At 36.0% G+C, this 16,769-nt stretch overlaps 2 protein-coding genes across 2 annotated transcripts; one reads left to right on the top strand and one right to left on the bottom strand.

The window, feature by feature from the left end:
* The first annotated feature begins 1,408 nt into the window (after positions 1-1,408).
* On the top strand, positions 1,409-4,116 carry LOC145594996 (N-(5'-phosphoribosyl)anthranilate isomerase 1, chloroplastic-like). Its single transcript, XM_081651350.1, has 5 exons — positions 1,409-1,500; positions 1,849-1,911; positions 2,454-2,812; positions 2,892-3,055; positions 3,739-4,116. The coding sequence occupies exons 2-5, from the start codon at positions 1,857-1,859 to the stop codon at positions 3,962-3,964; spliced, it is 804 nt and encodes a 267-aa protein (XP_081507476.1). The 5' UTR covers positions 1,409-1,500; positions 1,849-1,856; the 3' UTR covers positions 3,965-4,116.
* Positions 4,117-8,737: 4,621 nt separating this feature from the next.
* Positions 8,738-11,397, bottom strand: LOC145594995 (omega-3 fatty acid desaturase, chloroplastic-like). Its single transcript, XM_081651349.1, has 8 exons — positions 11,041-11,397; positions 10,651-10,740; positions 10,428-10,494; positions 10,090-10,182; positions 9,819-10,004; positions 9,620-9,700; positions 9,355-9,492; positions 8,738-9,272 (listed from the first exon to the last, which is right to left on the bottom strand). The coding sequence occupies exons 1-8, from the start codon at positions 11,343-11,345 to the stop codon at positions 9,105-9,107; spliced, it is 1,128 nt and encodes a 375-aa protein (XP_081507475.1). The 5' UTR covers positions 11,346-11,397; the 3' UTR covers positions 8,738-9,104.
* Between the last annotated feature and the right edge of the window lie 5,372 nt (positions 11,398-16,769).

Raw genomic sequence — 16,769 nt, 5'->3', positions numbered from 1 at the left:
AAGAAGTAAAGTGAATTTTTAAATGATTAGATTCCTAGAAATAATCTAGTGTCTTTTGATTTTGTAAGATTGTGAAATGGATTATGTTTGTGTTGTGATCTCTAGTCTTCGGAAATGTTTAGAATTAGTTATTAGCAAACTTTGAGAGTAGTCGAGTAGGAAAATGGAGTAAGGAGTTGATTAAGACATCAAGCTACATGATCGCGAGTGCAATTTTCTAACCGTTAAACAAAGATTATTATTCCATTATTATTAAATGCTTTGGAAATGGGTATCTTGAGTCAGTAGATAATTGAGTCGAGTTGGGTTTCTTGTTGAGACTCAGGTCAAGTTTTGGATTGGGGTGGAGTTTTGGGTTGAGACTTAGAGTCAAGTTTGGATCGGGTCATTTTCAGTCATGTTGAATTTCTGGTCGAGATATTAGGTTAGGCTCTAATCAAGTTATTTCAGGTCAAGTCATCATTTGAACATTCGGGTATTTTGGAGTCAAATTAATATATTTGGTCGTTTTGAGTTTAAACTAAATAAATAAAAAGATCAATGGAAAAAAAAATTACTCAAAATGTGTAATTTTTACATTTACATTATGTAAAGTCTAAATTCAGGTTTGTTTGGGGTCAATTAATTCGAGTTGAAACCAATTCATATTATTTTCAATACCGGGTAATTTTGGTTAGAATCTTTCACGTATTGGACAATATTTGTTTAGATCACTTCAGGTATCGAGTCTGCTCCGATCAATAATTTAGGTTAAATCGGTCGGATCAATTCGAATAACTAGTAACTTTCAAGTCGAGTTATATAGGCTCGAGTCACTTTGGTGATCAGGTAAAAAAAATGGGTAAACTCCACTTTATTTCGGATATGATTTTTGTTCAAGTCTGTATGAGGGTTTGTATCGAGTAATTAGATATAAGCCGTTTTTGTCATGCCTTGTTAAGAATCCTAAGATTCTCTAAACATAAGCTTAACCTAAAAACACCCCAATAAAGCTCGCAACAAGATTTGAGCTCCAGCCATATAGGCATACAAGTACAACAAGGGAAATCACAAACTAGAAACATCAAAACGCTGGGTAAAGCAGCGGTAACATTAACCCGCTCTCTTGACCGCTCTTTACCAAACAGAAACTCTACTCCGTAGTTTTTGCCTCAATCCGCTAATTTTTCCAATCCTCTCTTTTGCAAAACAAAACTATTTCTGGGATTTCTACCTGCGAATTGAAGACGACGACATACTCCGCCACATATTCTAGCTCCGGTGAACTCTCCGATCTCCTTCAACAAATTAATAAGTATGATTTTCTCTCTCCTTTTCTATTTAATTATTCACAATTTTATTAGATTTCAGAATTTCTAATTCTTCTCTCACACCTTCAAACTCTCTCTTTTGAATCCCACTAAATTAGGTCAATTTCGCAAAATATATCTCAAATTTCCCAAATTGTGTTCAAATTTGTTCTTCATAATCGCTGGCTGGCTGTAGCAGAAAGCTTTTGAGGTACGGAATACTACATTCACTTATTAGTGTTATCACTCATTGATTCACTGTTGCAAAAATTGAATTTTTAGGGTTTATGTTTAAGGTTCCTCAAATTTTGATTTTTAGGGTTTATTTCGGCTGTATTTTTTATTGTGTGGATTTATTTTCTTTTTGGTTGATATTGTGGAATTGTATTTTTGAATTTTATGAGCTCAGCTCATATTTTGGGGTTTTATTGTTGGATATCTTGAGCATTCTGCATTTGTTTCACTCTTAATGAATTGTGAATTTTAGCAGGTCAAAACACTTTATATGTTGTATGTTATTTCTGGCATTGAGTCTTTTTGATGTTGTATTCCATTTCAGGTTTCATCATGGAAGTTCATAGTCATCTCGGAATTGCTAATACCTCTAACAGGCTATTTGCTGGTAATAGTTATATTTCATACTAATAAAAGTGCTAGCTTTGCTTAGCATGACTGTAGCTAAAGTACTAAACTAGCTATGCTGTTTATCATTTACTGGTGGATTTTATCTCAATTATTTTATTTGAAATCTGTGATGTAACCTTAGTTCATATCTCAAGCTTTCTATTACATTTCAATGTTCTGTTCAGTCTTGTAGCAACCCCTTGTCAAATAGGAGATTGGTGAACATGAGTGAGATGCATTTGCCACCAACTTGTTAAGCATATGAAGATTTCGTATAATTGTATATATATGAATATATGGATTGGGAAGAATAATTAAATTACTTGACTTGTCACTTGTCTGTCGTGCATGAAAATCAACCTTGTGTTTTGTTAAGCTGGTAATTTTAATACTTTTGTGATGTACTCTGGTCTTTTGTACTATAAAGAGCCCAATGTGAAAATTAGAGTTCATTTCTTTATCAAATGGCAAATCTTTAAATGGTGCATCACCTGAAAGTTGGATGATTACTTCATATCCTTTCTATTTCATTACTTGTAGGCATGCTTAAGAGACAACAATATATTTCAAGGCTGCAGTTGAGGAATACAAGAGTTTTAGCATCATCTGAGACGTTGAAAGTACCTCCTACATCTACGAAGTATGAAAAAGACCAACCTCTTGTCAAGATGTGCGGAATCACGTCTGCTAGAGATGCTGCAATTGCAGCTGAAGCTGGTGCTGATTTTATTGGGATGATCATATGGCCAAAATCTAAACGTTCTGTTTCACTTGCAACTGCCAAGGAGATTTCAGAGGTTGCTAGGAAGTATGGATCTGAGCCAGTGGGGGTATTTGTTGATGATGATGCTGACACTATTTTAAAAGCTGCTGCTGCATCAAACATAGAATATGTCCAGGTATATACAGTTCAAAATATGAATTTCTTTGCCCATTGCTTTTCAACCTTCTAATTTGTGCAACTTTAAAGTTATGCAGCTTCATGGGAATGGTTCACGGAGTACTTTCCCGCGGTTGGTAAAGGAGAATCGAGTTATTTATGTTCTTCACTCTGATAAAGATGGGGTGCTCCTGAATAATATTTCTCAAGAAGAATGTTCTTTAGTAGATTGGATTCTTGTAGATAGTGCAACTGGAGGAAGGTATGTCCTTTTTTACCTTATGCATTCTTCAGCTTATAGAATGGCATTAGCCAGAATTACATTGACACATTATGAGTGAATAATAATTGTTGCCTTGTTGCCCTCCTTGATCCAACAACTACTGTCTTTGATCTCAGAGGGCAAGTTTTAATCATTTTCTAGTTCATGTTATTAGGCTAAGTAAGGTTAAGGACAGAAACTTTTGGATTTATCTTTGTTGGTCTAGCATCAAAGGAATCGACTATTAGTGATGCCCTTTGGATTCCAAAATTTCCTTGCTGGTGAGGTCACAAGGGCAATTACAAGACCTTTTTTCCAATAGATTTCTGGGAGGTAGCTTGAGTTTCTAAACGGTTTGATCTTTTGCTTGGATCCCTTAAATTATTTCCTACATATGCTTCTTCTTTCATACCGTTAGATTTATGACAGATGGACACACTATTTACTGATAATTGCATTTTATAACTTGGCATGTCAACTTGTTCCTTGCCAGTTATGAAATTATAGGCAACCTCATACTATATTATAACCAGCTCTTAATCCTGCTCCAAAACCTCGAATTAGTGCAGTGATCCAATTTTTTCTTTTTGTTGTTGGCCTGGAAAGGTGTCCTTATTTGTCTATATTCTCTCAACCCCTAGTCCTTACAGTTGTGTTTTACTATTGCAATATCTTTTTTCCAGTGGGAAAGGATTCGATTGGACGCAGTTTAAATTACCATCAATAAAAAGCAAACATGGTTGGCTATTGGCTGGAGGAATCAAACCCGAAAATGCTCAAGATGCTCTTCTTACCCTTCGCCCAAATGGAATTGATGTTAGTAGCGGTATTTGTGATGCAGATGGCATCAAGAAGGACGAGTCACGGATACTTGCTTTCATGAATGCAGTAAAATCTGTACAGTACTGATTTTAGTTTAGATAGGTCTAATTTCATCCAAAATAGTTTCCTTGTTCTTTTGTTGATAACCTCCCTTCACGTTTAACAGGGATTATTGGATACATCTTGACCTTTCTAAACCCTGTCATTGAAGGATGTATAGAAATACATTGAGTTGTTCATGTATTGAAAATTGTACTGTACTAGATTTTATGTAGAGGCTATATGAGAATTAGTTTACTCAGTGTCTATATTGGTAGAGCACTCAAATTTCAAATGATCTTAGGTTCGAAACCTATATAGGGAAAAGAGCTTAGTATGCCTAGTCTGTTGGAACAATGATTTGAACTCGCCTTTTTTATTATGTAGATGTGTATGTGAGAAGACTGAGAACTCCTTTCTTTAAGATTAACATGTCTTACCCGCAGCTCATTGGCCCCATAAGTAACCATTATGGTAGGGAAATGTTTTTCGAACTTTGCTCGTATGGCTGTTATCGATGGGGGTGCTGATATAGAATGAGAGAGTGAAGGTGAAAGAGAAGAGTAGAGTGAGTGAGAGTGATTTAAAAACAGCACAGCTAAGTTTCCTGTCATTTATTACCACGCTATTGAACGCATAGCAGATCACATAATATGAATTGGAACTTGGAAGGTTGTAGTGAAAATAAGACTATGGTGAATCTCCACAACTTCACCAATACGCTTAATGCAAAACATTATATGAGGCGAGTTTACAATGATTTATCATGAAATCGGGATGACTTAGTTTTTAAGTTTCAAAATAAGTTATTCCAACTTAAATTGTTGAAAGTTTGTGTTAGCAGAGCCAAAGGAGAAGCAAAAAAACAGCAGATAAAAGGAAAAGAATCAAAACATGCTTAACTTTCAACTGTAACAGCCCTTTTGGGAAGACAACAGAAGACTATCATGTTTATGCTTCCTCCTAGAATTGAGCCTATTTTACTTACCATACTGCGGAGTAAAAATTTTCACACAAATTCATCCAACGGCACTGTATGGATCATTAAGGCTCTCTAGTTGCTCAAACTCAGCTCAAGATTTTATGATTTGAGCAAATCTAAGCTCAATTTGATTACAAGTCTTTAGCTCATGTTAGAATTTGGTTTAAGCCTTTAAATTTTAAGCTCGAAAAGCTCAGGCAGTCAGGTCTCTTGTGTAGGTGTTGCAAGCCATGTTGAGCCGACTCAACTGAGAAAAACTATTGCTCGACTCGTTCCCAATAACAACAATAAGTCAATAATATCGAAATCGGATACATGAACCAAGATTTTATCTTTTTTGATTGTCAATCGTAATACTTCCTTTTTATCTAGTGTTACATGCACCTATAAACCCGAATTCTTCATACGATTTTTAGATCTAGACATTCAATTTATTTCCGGACTCCTCCAACATATTATAACTTGCAAGATCTCCATGATCCCAGTTCTCTAATTATCCTTTCGGATGCTCTAACATAGTCACATGCCCAATTGCCCAAACACCCTCTATTTTGGACTTCATGTTGTGGGTTATATTTTGGTGAATATCTTTATATCTCTGAGGAATTGACCCAATGTACTTAAAACACACTTTTTTTGAGTAGATTCTTACCATTTAATTGCAATCTAATTGTTGCCTCTATTGTCCAAATTAGCATTAACCTCAACGTACTTTAGTCTCATCCATCAATACCGTTGCAAGGATGAATTGACTCAATTTAATCGTAAGAGATTTATTTATTTATTCATTTTTAGTGCATTTTTTTTTTTTTTGGTGAAAAAAGAGAAATATTTTTCATTAACTAGTCAGTGTACTTAGGTGGAATTCTCTTCTTAGTCATTGCTCAACACAGCACGTCTCCTGACACTAAATAAAACAGTTGCTTGGAGTATAGTAATACAAATTATTTTTGACGTCAATGCAAACTAATTTTTTTCTCTAAATCAATAAGCCAGTTTCGTGGAGTACGGTACTCATGATACATAAAATATGAAGTATTTAATGCTTCATCCGTTTCAAAAATGTGTTCATGTCAATGCAAAATATTTTTTCTCTAAATCAATAATGTACTATGTAGTCTGTACGATGAGTCTAATAAGCCAGTTGCGTGGAGTATAGTACTCATAATATACATTAATACGAAATCTTTAGTTCCTTATGAGTAATTACTAATTAGTAATACTCTATCTGTACGATGAAGTTAATAAACCTGTTGCGTGGAGTATTAATACTCATAATACACATAAATACGAATTCTTTACGAGTAATTAGTAATACTCTAGCTATTCGTATGATGAAGTTATTAAATTAGTTGCGTGGAGTGTAGTACTTACAAGGAACTTCTTATAGGATGGATTTTGATCTAAAACAAACTAGTTGTGCGACTTGTACCTATTTCAAATTATCAAGAGTCGCATCAAAATGACACGGATTAGTTTGCACCAAGTATTGCCCTCAATGTGATTAATGTGCATTGATTGAAAACTCAATTAACTAATTAGCCCACTACCTTTTTCTTCTTAGGAATATGGGGGTGTAATAATCAAAGATAAGTCACATAATTCATTCATCTAGAACACTAGCTACTTTATTTCATAGAATAAAATAAACATGTGCAAAATAACAGACATAAATCACATAACACATATTGTGTCTGCCCCAAATTTTAAGCAAATTATGACAGGCGAAAGTGTGAATCTATGCTATCTTCTCTTTATTTGGCAATGCACTAGCTTTAGCTAGATTTCAAAAAGTCTTTTTGCAATTACAACTCCACAAGAGGTCCATTGCAAATAATTGGACCTTACTAATTTTCAACAATAATATAGATGGTTGAAAATATAAAAGCACCCACTCCACTAATGTTTTGTACTGTCATTTCTTTTTATCGAAAATTAACTTAAGAATAGTAGGATTTTTTGGTAAACATTACATGTGATCACTGCTTCACATGAGCGTCTCTTGAGAGTGAAGGATAATTCAAGTAGTTAAAGCTTCATTTATGATTTTAGGTGATTCTTGATCAATTTTCATTATTCGTGTATGTGACTCTCTGAAGTCTAAACACCAAAAAAAAACACGTAAAGCGCGTAGGTTGACTATTCTTTAATTTTTGCATATAACCTTTTCGTAAAAGGAAAAAAAAAAAAGGTCATTTGATAAATTAGTGGTCTAGTATAGTTGTTATATTTGGGATCGTATAGTAGATTAGTAGGCCAATTGGTCTAGTATATTTGTTATTTTTGGGATTGTATAGTAGGTGAAATTAAAGATAGAAATTTCAATGAGATGGAGATAATCAAAATGAAATTCTAATTTTATTTTATTTTATTTTTTTTTTTCTTTGGTGATAAATGAAATTATAATACCCCTTTTTTTTTTTTGGAAAATTATACTCGTAATATACAGTACTTTGTAGATGATAGATCTCAAATTTCCAAAATGTAAAAGTAAAAATAAAATGGGCCAAATAATTTTTTTTTTTTTTTTGAAGGGAGGCCAAATAAAAACTTTGTCTAACCTCAAGTAGCCAAAATAAACATGTTTTCACCAAAAAATAATAGTACTACGTAGTACTCCGTATTTATTTTGAATTCATAATCATAAGTAAAAGTACTACGTAGTTAGATTGGCCCTTAAATTACAAGAAGTAATTGTGTGCATGTAAAAGGAGGGAGGAAGATCTACATCTACTCCCTTGGGCCTCCACTCAGAAATACGAATTATTAATTATGTAAGTACAATGGGAGTGGGGATTGGGGAATTATCTTTTTGTGGTAAAATTTATTAAACTCTGGCTAATAATTTATCTTCATCCTATATGAAAGTACGAAGTAGTTATCACGAAGAACACTTCTCATAGGTCAATCACCTCAACTATTTAGGTCAACGGTTGAGAGTAGAGGGAAAAGGTAAGAGAATCTTCTACTTATAACTTCACAAGCATATGTATGTGGTGGAGCTCAGATATTATTTTACTACCTCCGTTAACTTTTAGTTGTAACTTTAGGGTATTATTTGTGAGATATAAAATATTCCAAAGTTGCAACTAAAACTTAACGGAGGTAGTATAGCTGTATAGATAGTTCATATAAACTTTACTAATGTATAATAAATTGATAAATAAAGAATGGTGGAGAGTGCACATCTTTAATCACAAATATTCGAATATGAGTACAAATTTTGATCACACGAATAGAACATTAAAAAAGTGGAGTATAGTAAACGACATACAAGACAGCTATAGAAAGGCCCACTTTGGACCACCACCCACTCACCCAGCAACGTTGTGGTTCAGGTTTAAGGGGCCATTAGCCAGGACCACTTTAAACCATCAGTCCATTAATTAGCCCTTCAACATTTTATTCAGCACAAGTGTGCAACGTTGTAATGTGAGCATGTCAGTAAATATCAGTAATTCTGTACTTAGTAGTTAGTTAGGTTTTGTTTTTTTTTTGTTTTTTTTTGTTATGACAAAATGAATATCATACAATAATTTAAGATGCTTTATGTATGGAAGTTAACCTAATTCTATGATGTACTTCCTCCGTTTTTTATAAGTTGCAACATACACTTTTTCACGCTATTTAAGATAAGTGGGGTTCACATGATGTAATACTCTTTAATATGGGGTGAGAGGTTTTTTGGAGTATAATTGTGCTTTAAATAAGAGAAATAGTACTCCGTACAACTTTTTCAAAACACTTTTATTTATAATGTGTTGCAAGTATTGTGACATTTTCATTTTAGGGAAGTGTTGCAAGTATTAAAAAAATAGAGGAAGTATAGCATAAAGGTCTCAGTCTGAAAAATCAGTTACTGAATCGGCAGAACTCAAAATGCTGCACAAAGTTATGTAGGAACACACATAGTTGGCTGATTAGATACTGCATAACCCAAATACAAGTGCATCAGAATTTAATTATATAAACTTGAATGAAACGGTCTGTTCGCCGATTAAATTAGGCAACTACCAACAGACAAATTTGCTAATGAGGAACAATTACTAGTATGTGATACACGAGTACATGCTAATTATGTGAGTACATTCTCGTACAGTCTAATTACCATATAAGCTAGAGTAAAACATTAAACATGCTTATATCTCGGACATCACAGGAAGGATGATCTCGAGGAATTGATCTTTGGCCTGCAATTGTTTGTTACTAGAGATTTTTTGAGTCTGTTTGATAGTAGACAACATCTCCGGTGTCACTAACATAATGATCTTTGTTTAAACTGTTTAAGATTATACCGAATATGTATAGTGGAAGAGGTCCAGATTTCTTTGGTTCGCGGTAGTACTTCCCAAGTACTGGCTTTGCTGCTTTTGTCTGCAGGAACAGATTTAAACTAAATGTCAGAAAACAGGAAGAAATAAGTTAGTACTTTCATTGGATACATAAATATACTCACTGCTTCAATTAGATGGTAGTGTGGAATTTGTGGGAAAAGATGATGAATAACATGAGTTCCAATGTCATGGTGGATGTTGTTTAACAATCCATAATCACGGTCAATTGTTGTAAGCCCTCCTCTAAGGTAACTCCACTCCTAAGTAAGGAAAACAGGCGCACAAATATATCAGACTTCTGAATCAAACATCCTGTTCTTGCAACAAAATTTTAAATAAAATCATGAATTCATAATGTCCAAGAGTATAGTTAAGCTGATAACACACCTCACCGCGATACCAAGGAAGTTTTTCCTCATAGCCATGATGATGCAAATAAGTCACCAAGTCCAACCACATGACAAAAATCTAAAATGAATAGCAAATGTGTGAAAAACATGATGAATACTAATTCAATAGGCTAATCATTTCTTCATTTTTTTGGTAAAGAACAAATGAATTTCAGAGTTGAAATATCAGAACCCACCACATAAGGTACACCATAGAGCTTGAGCACCTGAATAGGACCCATGACAAAAGACATTTCCACAAGCAATCCAACCATTGCTGACCAACATAGTGTCGAAGTTACAACATCATTTTTCTCTTTCGGAGTGAACAGATCACTTTCCGGATGGTAATGTGAGCCTGATTTACCAGGAGTTCGCGTCCACTGCAGTAATATTAATCAGTTAATAGGTAAATCACAACGAAATTCAACGTGCAATTGTAAACATCGAGCTGGACTGTAAGCTCACCAGGTATACAGGGTATGCAAGCAAGGGAAATGGAAAAGTGAATCTGAACTTCCTTGTCATATAATCCAAACTATTGTATATCGATTCAGTCAACTGAAATGCACACAAAAATTAGGTTAACTAGGAAAACAAGTCTTGGATGAGGCGAACTTACTATATTGTGAGACATTAAAAGTTAATCATACCCCTTCAAAACAAGTAAAAAGTATCCTTTAGAATAAATTACGAGTACTAAAAAAGCAATCTACTTTTTGCTAAGTTCTTGTAAGTCCGCCTCATATAAGTTTATTTTTAAACCAAAACAAAAAAGAACAGGAATGTAGAGTTGATAAGCTTACTGGATGCCATGATTCATCATTCTCAACATGCCCATGATTTTGATGATGAGTTCTATGACTAATTCTCCTATATTATTAGCAAAGAAAGGTTCAATCTTTCAGTTTCAGACTCATAATCATCATATAATAATACTACGTATATCATTAACCAACAAAATTAAGCATAGTAATTATAAAAATATAAGTTTACAACTTTACATCTAAACAAACAAAATTGACATACCATCCATGATATGGAACAAGGATTGAAGAGTGGAGAAAGTGGCCCACAATGTTGTTAAGCTTTGGATTGTCAGAAAAACTTCCATGTCCACTGTCAAATACAAAAAAAAAAAAAAAAAAAAAAAAAAATTACTCACATTATATCAACATTGAACATATTCTACAACAAAAATAGAACCAAAGCAAAGCAAAATTAGGATATCACAACAACCTACATTGTAATCATTAACAACCAATTGACAATTAATACAACCTTTTTCCAAAATATACGTACTATTTTTGCTACTTTGGTATAAAAAAAAATGCAACAAACAAACAACAATGAACCCTTTTTCTGGGGTCAAAGAGGGGCACGTACCCCGAACTCGTACAATAAAAGTAAAAAACTCACCAATCATGACCAAGAACAAAGAGAGCCCAAAACATAGTACCCTGAGCAATCCAATAAAGAGGCCATAAAAACCAATTATTGAAGTAAGCAGCAACAGCAGCCAATGCAAAAACTACAACAACATCTCTAACAACATAACTCATAGATTTCCAAGGATCTTTAACCCAACAATGCTTAGGAATTGCATTTCTAATATCAGCTATTTTGAATGGAGGTGGTGCACCTGGATTAAATTCTTCAAAAACCCCATTAAGGTTAACATTTTTTTCATTGTTTTTCAGCATTTTTTCTGTATGAACTAGCATATGCTAATATTCGGCTACTAATTAAAACTAGGTACAAGTATAGTATATATATTTTTTTGTAAATGTAAAAAGAGAGATTTCCTTTCTTAGATTCTCTTATATAAAACCAAAAAATGAAATTTATGTGAATTAAGAATTAAGGTTTCATGACAATTTATACTGACATTTCTGACAGTTGTTGGCATTTATGGAGTTTTAGTTGTTTATATTTATCATTTTATTTTTGCATTACTAATTCCCCACGATAAGGGATTCCTAATGTCATTTTCTGTTTTCCTCTCAAATAATTTTTTTTTTTTTATTCTTTTGAGGAATTATAGCTGTTCAATTTGAGAGCTTAAGTATATGAATTGTACAAGTGTACAATTGTAACGATTTATTATAACATTGGGAAAATTAAATTTATTAGATGAGCCATAGTATGTATAAGTGTCCATAACCCTGGCCTCCTGGCGGCTCAAGCAACATATGGCAGGTTTTCTCCTCTCCTAGTATCACTCAGAGAAATAAGGTTTAGAGTTAGGTATATATGTGGACATGCAAGCCCATGTGTCGGCTCATCGAGGTACGTCGTACCGTGTTAGATTGTGTTAATTTATTTGTAAATGGGGTTAAACCATTGTGTTGTGCTACTGTCAAATTTTATAAATGATGTTCATACAGGTGCTTTTCATGTTGTGTCGAGCTTATGAGAGAAAATTTTGTGTTACCTTGTCCCATGCGCAGCTCTAGTTAGGGTATATATTGACTGATTTCAATATATGATTATACATTTAGTTTTGCAATAAATAAAACGAAAAACTCCATATGCCATTTAATGAACTAAATACAGGGTTTTTTTTTTCATAAAAAACTTATTTACAAAATATGAATTTTATCACAACCTTTGAGGTCGAATTCCGTGTACAACGCTACCCTTTGCAATTTGCTACTTGTATACAAGTAAAACAAAAACAAACAAAAAATGTTGTGACTAATTCAACTTTTTAAGAGGTCTCACAAAAAAAAAAAAAAAAAAAAAAAAAAAAAAAAAAAAAAAAAAAAATCAGCTTCATAAGAGCCACATGGCTATGAGTCTATAAGTGTATGGGACGGATTGATTTGGTTATTGGGGATATCCTAGTATATCTAGGATATTATTGTTATGATATTATTGTGCATATTTTAGGAAAATATATCTTCTGAAAAGATATGATAGAATATAGGGTATTATTATCCTAGTATTATATATACATGTATTGAAGCCATGGTGATTAAGAAAATACACAGTAAATATTATTGATGAATTTGTGCTTGGTTTAACATGGTATCAAGAGCCTAGTTAAGGTCTAATTTTTTCTTCTGTACGTTTAATTTTCATAATTAACGCACGATTGTTTTTTGAGAGTTTGTGAGAATATCTTCTCGTTCAATTTTTTTTCTTCCCACTTTAATTGAGTCGTGAGTGATGTCGGGTGACTCCGGTGCTGGCGGCTCTGGTGGTGATGGTGGTGGAAAAATTAAGATGGACATGGCTTATCACCTAGGTTCAAGTGATGGACCCGGGAACATTATTACTCCGGTTCAACTCCGGGGTGAGAATTATGATGAGTGGGCGAGGGCTATTCGAACCTCATTGAAGGCTAAGCGCAAATATGGTTTTGTTGATGGAAGTATCAAGAAACCTCAAGACAGTGATAAACTGGAAGATTGGGAGGCTATTCACTCGATGTTGGTCTCGTGGATCACAAATACGTTGGACCCTTCGGTAAGGGCAACGATTGGGGAGTATGATGATGCTCATCTATTGTGGAACAACTTGAAAAGTCGTTTTTGTGTGGTGAGTGGCACTCGAATTTGCCAATTGAAGATGTCCCTGGGTGAATGCAAGCAGGGCAAGACTGATTCGGTGGCTACTTATTTCGGCAGAATTGCAAAGCTTTGGGATGAGTTACACACGTATATTACCGTACCTTCTTGCTCATGTGGTGCGTGTAAGTGTAATATTGTGGCTCAAGTTGAAAAATTGAGGCAGGAAGATTTCCTTCATCAGTTTTTAATTGGGTTAGATGATCCTTATGGCTCGATTAGGGGTCAATTGTTGGCTCAGGATCCTTTACCGTCGGTTGATAAGGCGTATCAACAAGTTATTCAAGCCGAGCGCTTACGAGGAGGTGAGGTCCGTGAGAGTCCAGTGGCTTTCAAACTTCAACATGACACTACTACTAAACCGCAACGCTCAACGAGTGGCTCCGATAAATTATGCAATCATTGCAGTCGAGCAGGACACGATGAGACGGACTGCTATCAACTCAATGGCTACCCACCTTGGTGGGGTGATCGTCCTCGTGGAGGTAGGGGTCGGGGTCGTGGTGACTCGGTTTCTGGCAGAGGTGGAGGCAGAGCAGGGGGTCGAGGAGCTGCTGCTGGCCAGCAGGTGCGTGCCAACAAGACTGTTGGGCAGTCGTCCTCCAACTCCACACAAGGCGGAAATGCTACGGCTCACGATGGGGCTGCTATTGCGGGTGTTTCCTCTACCCAAATTCAGCAACTTATTGACCATTTGAACAGTATGAAACCAAAATTGCAGGGTAAGGATGAATTAGGTTGGATCGTTGATACCGGCGCATCCAACCATGTGACTTGTGACTTGACTTTGATGACGAATGTGGTTAATGTGCACCATTGTCCGGTTGGGCTTCCGGATGGGAAGAGTGCTAATGCATCTAAGATTGGCACGGTTATTTTACAAGGGGGATTGAAAATTAATAATGTTTTATTTGTGCCCCAATTGAATTGCAATCTGATTTCTGCAACTCAATTATGTGATGAATTGAATTGCACTTTGCAATTTACTAACAAAATTTGTGTTATACAGGACCTCATGACGAGGAAGGTGATTGGAGCGGGTGAGCGCGTGGATGGACTTTATTATTTCCGTGGTGTTCCCGAGGCGAAGGCTTTGAAGATAGATGGTGTTCAGTCGACAGAGTTGTGGCATCAACGAATGGGACATCCGTCGGAAAAAGTATTGCAACATCTTCCGGTTGTGAGTAGTTCTACTAGAAGTTCTAAAAATAAATCCTGTGATGTATGCCCTAGAGCAAAACAACATAGGAGTAGTTTTCCCATTAGCAATAATAAAGCTAGTCGTGTTTTTGAACTTATTCATATTGATTTATGGGGTCCTTACAAGACTCAATCGACTTGTGGCTCTCATTATTTTTTAACTATAGTTGATGATTTTTCAAGAGGTGTGTGGACGTATCTAATACGGAATAAAACTGAGGTTGAATACATGTTTCTCAATTTTGTTGCTTTGGTAAAGCGTCAATTTGATTGTGAAATTAAAGTGGTCCGTAGTGATAATGGAACAGAGTTTAATTCCTTGAAAAATTATTTTTTGTCTAATGGGATCATATTTGAAACTTCTTGTGTGGGTACACCTCAACAAAATGGGCGTGTTGAGCGGAAACATCAACATATTCTTAATGTAGCTCGTGCCTTGCGGTTTCAAGCTAATTTACCTCGAAAATTTTGGGGGGAATGTGTGCAAGCGGCATGTTATTTGATAAATAGAACTCCCTCTAGATTGCTTGATTACAAAATCCCGTTTGAGATCTTGCTTGGTAAACAACCTTTATATGATTCTATTAAAGTATTTGGGTGTTTGTGTTATGCTCACAATCAACAAAGCAAGGGTGACAAGTTCGCTAGTAGGAGTAGAAGATGTGTATTCTTGGGATACCCGTTTGGGAAGAAAGGTTGGAAGGTGTATGATTTGGAAACTAAGGAGAGTTTTGTCTCACGTGATGTGCAATTTGTTGAGGGTGAATTTCCGTGGTCTAACCTTGCTCTACACAATACTCCTAGCTATACCCATGTGCGAGCTTCGGAGTTTGTGGGAATTGATGGTGCAGGGGGGAGCGATGAGAGGAGTGTGTGTGAGGAGGTTGATGAGCAGCCCCGGGCAGAGGAGGCCACAGGTGGCTTACGGCAGCAGCAGCAGCACCGCAGCCAGCCTGTGGCAGGGCCTGCCGAGGCTGCACAGGCTGCTGGAATTCCAGCGGCAGCTGGGTGCGAGGACAGCAGCACTGCCCAGGCTGCTGGAATTCCAGCGGCAGCTGGGGGTGATCCTCATGGCAGTGAGCAGGCAGCAGCTCCGGAGGGTACGAGTGTGAGTGACCTTGAGACTCTCGAGCATGCTGAAAATACAGAAAATATGGGTAAAGGCAAGCGTCAAAAATTCAAGTCGAGCAAATACCGTGATTTTGTGACACACACCATTCGGAATAAAAGTCCATCTCCACCTCATCGCTCACCTGCGACACCTTCCTCAGGTACTGTTTATCCCATAACACATTTTGTTGATTCTCACCGGTTTTCTGTAAAACATAGAACATACATTGCAGCAATTACAGGTGGCAATGAGCCGAAAAATTTTAAAGAAGCTATGAAGCATGAAGGTTGGAGGAAGGCGATGGCCGATGAGATTCGAGCACTTGAAGAGCAAGGCACCTGGGTTTTGGAAGATTTACCTCGTGGTAAAAAGGCACTTGGGAGTAAATGGGTCTACAAAGAGAAGTACGACGAGCATGGGAATCTTGTAAGATTGAAGGCTAGACTTGTGATATTTGGCAATCATCAAGTTGAAGGTTTAGATTACAACGAGACATTTGCTCCCGTGGCAAAAATGGTGACTGTTAGAACATTTCTTGCGGTTGCAGCAGTGAAGAATTGGGAAGTTCATCAAATGGACGTTCATAATGCCTTTTTACACGGTGACTTGGAGGAAGAGGTGTACATGCGAATTCCACCTGGTTTTGACAAAAATAATTCCGGGAAAGTATTCAGAATGAAGAAGTCGTTGTATGGCTTGAAGCAAGCTCCTCGGTGTTGGTTTGCAAAACTGACAACAGCTTTGAAGAAATATGGCTTTAAACAGTCATATTATGATTATTCCCTTTTTACTCTGACAATGGGGGAAATGCAACTTAACGTACTTATTTATGTTGACGATTTGATTGTTGCAGGGAATGATAAATCTGCTTTGTTATCATTCAAAACATATTTAGGGAATTGCTTCAAGATGAAAGACTTGGGTGTTTTGAAATATTTTTTGGGGATAGAGATAGCCCGTAGCAAGCAGGGTATTTTCATGTGCCAGAGAAAATATGCCTTAGACATTATTACAGAGACAGGGTTGCTTGACGCAAAACCAGCAGATTTTCCCATGGAGCAGAACCACAGGTTAGCTCTGGCAAATGGGGATTTTTTGGGTGATGTAGAGAAGTATAGACGTCTTATAGGACGTTTAATCTATTTAGCTGTCACTAGGCCAGACTTGGCCTACTCTGTGCATATTTTGTCTCAGTTTATGCAGCGTCCGAGGGTAGAGCACTGGGATGCTGCCCTGCGAGTTGTGAGATACTTGAAGAAGAGTCC

Source organism: Chenopodium album, chromosome 19 (assembly GCF_948465745.1).
Source record: "Chenopodium album chromosome 19, dcCheAlbu1.1, whole genome shotgun sequence".
Taxonomy (NCBI): domain Eukaryota; kingdom Viridiplantae; phylum Streptophyta; class Magnoliopsida; order Caryophyllales; family Amaranthaceae; genus Chenopodium; species Chenopodium album.
This window is presented reverse-complemented; position numbering and strand designations above follow the sequence as displayed.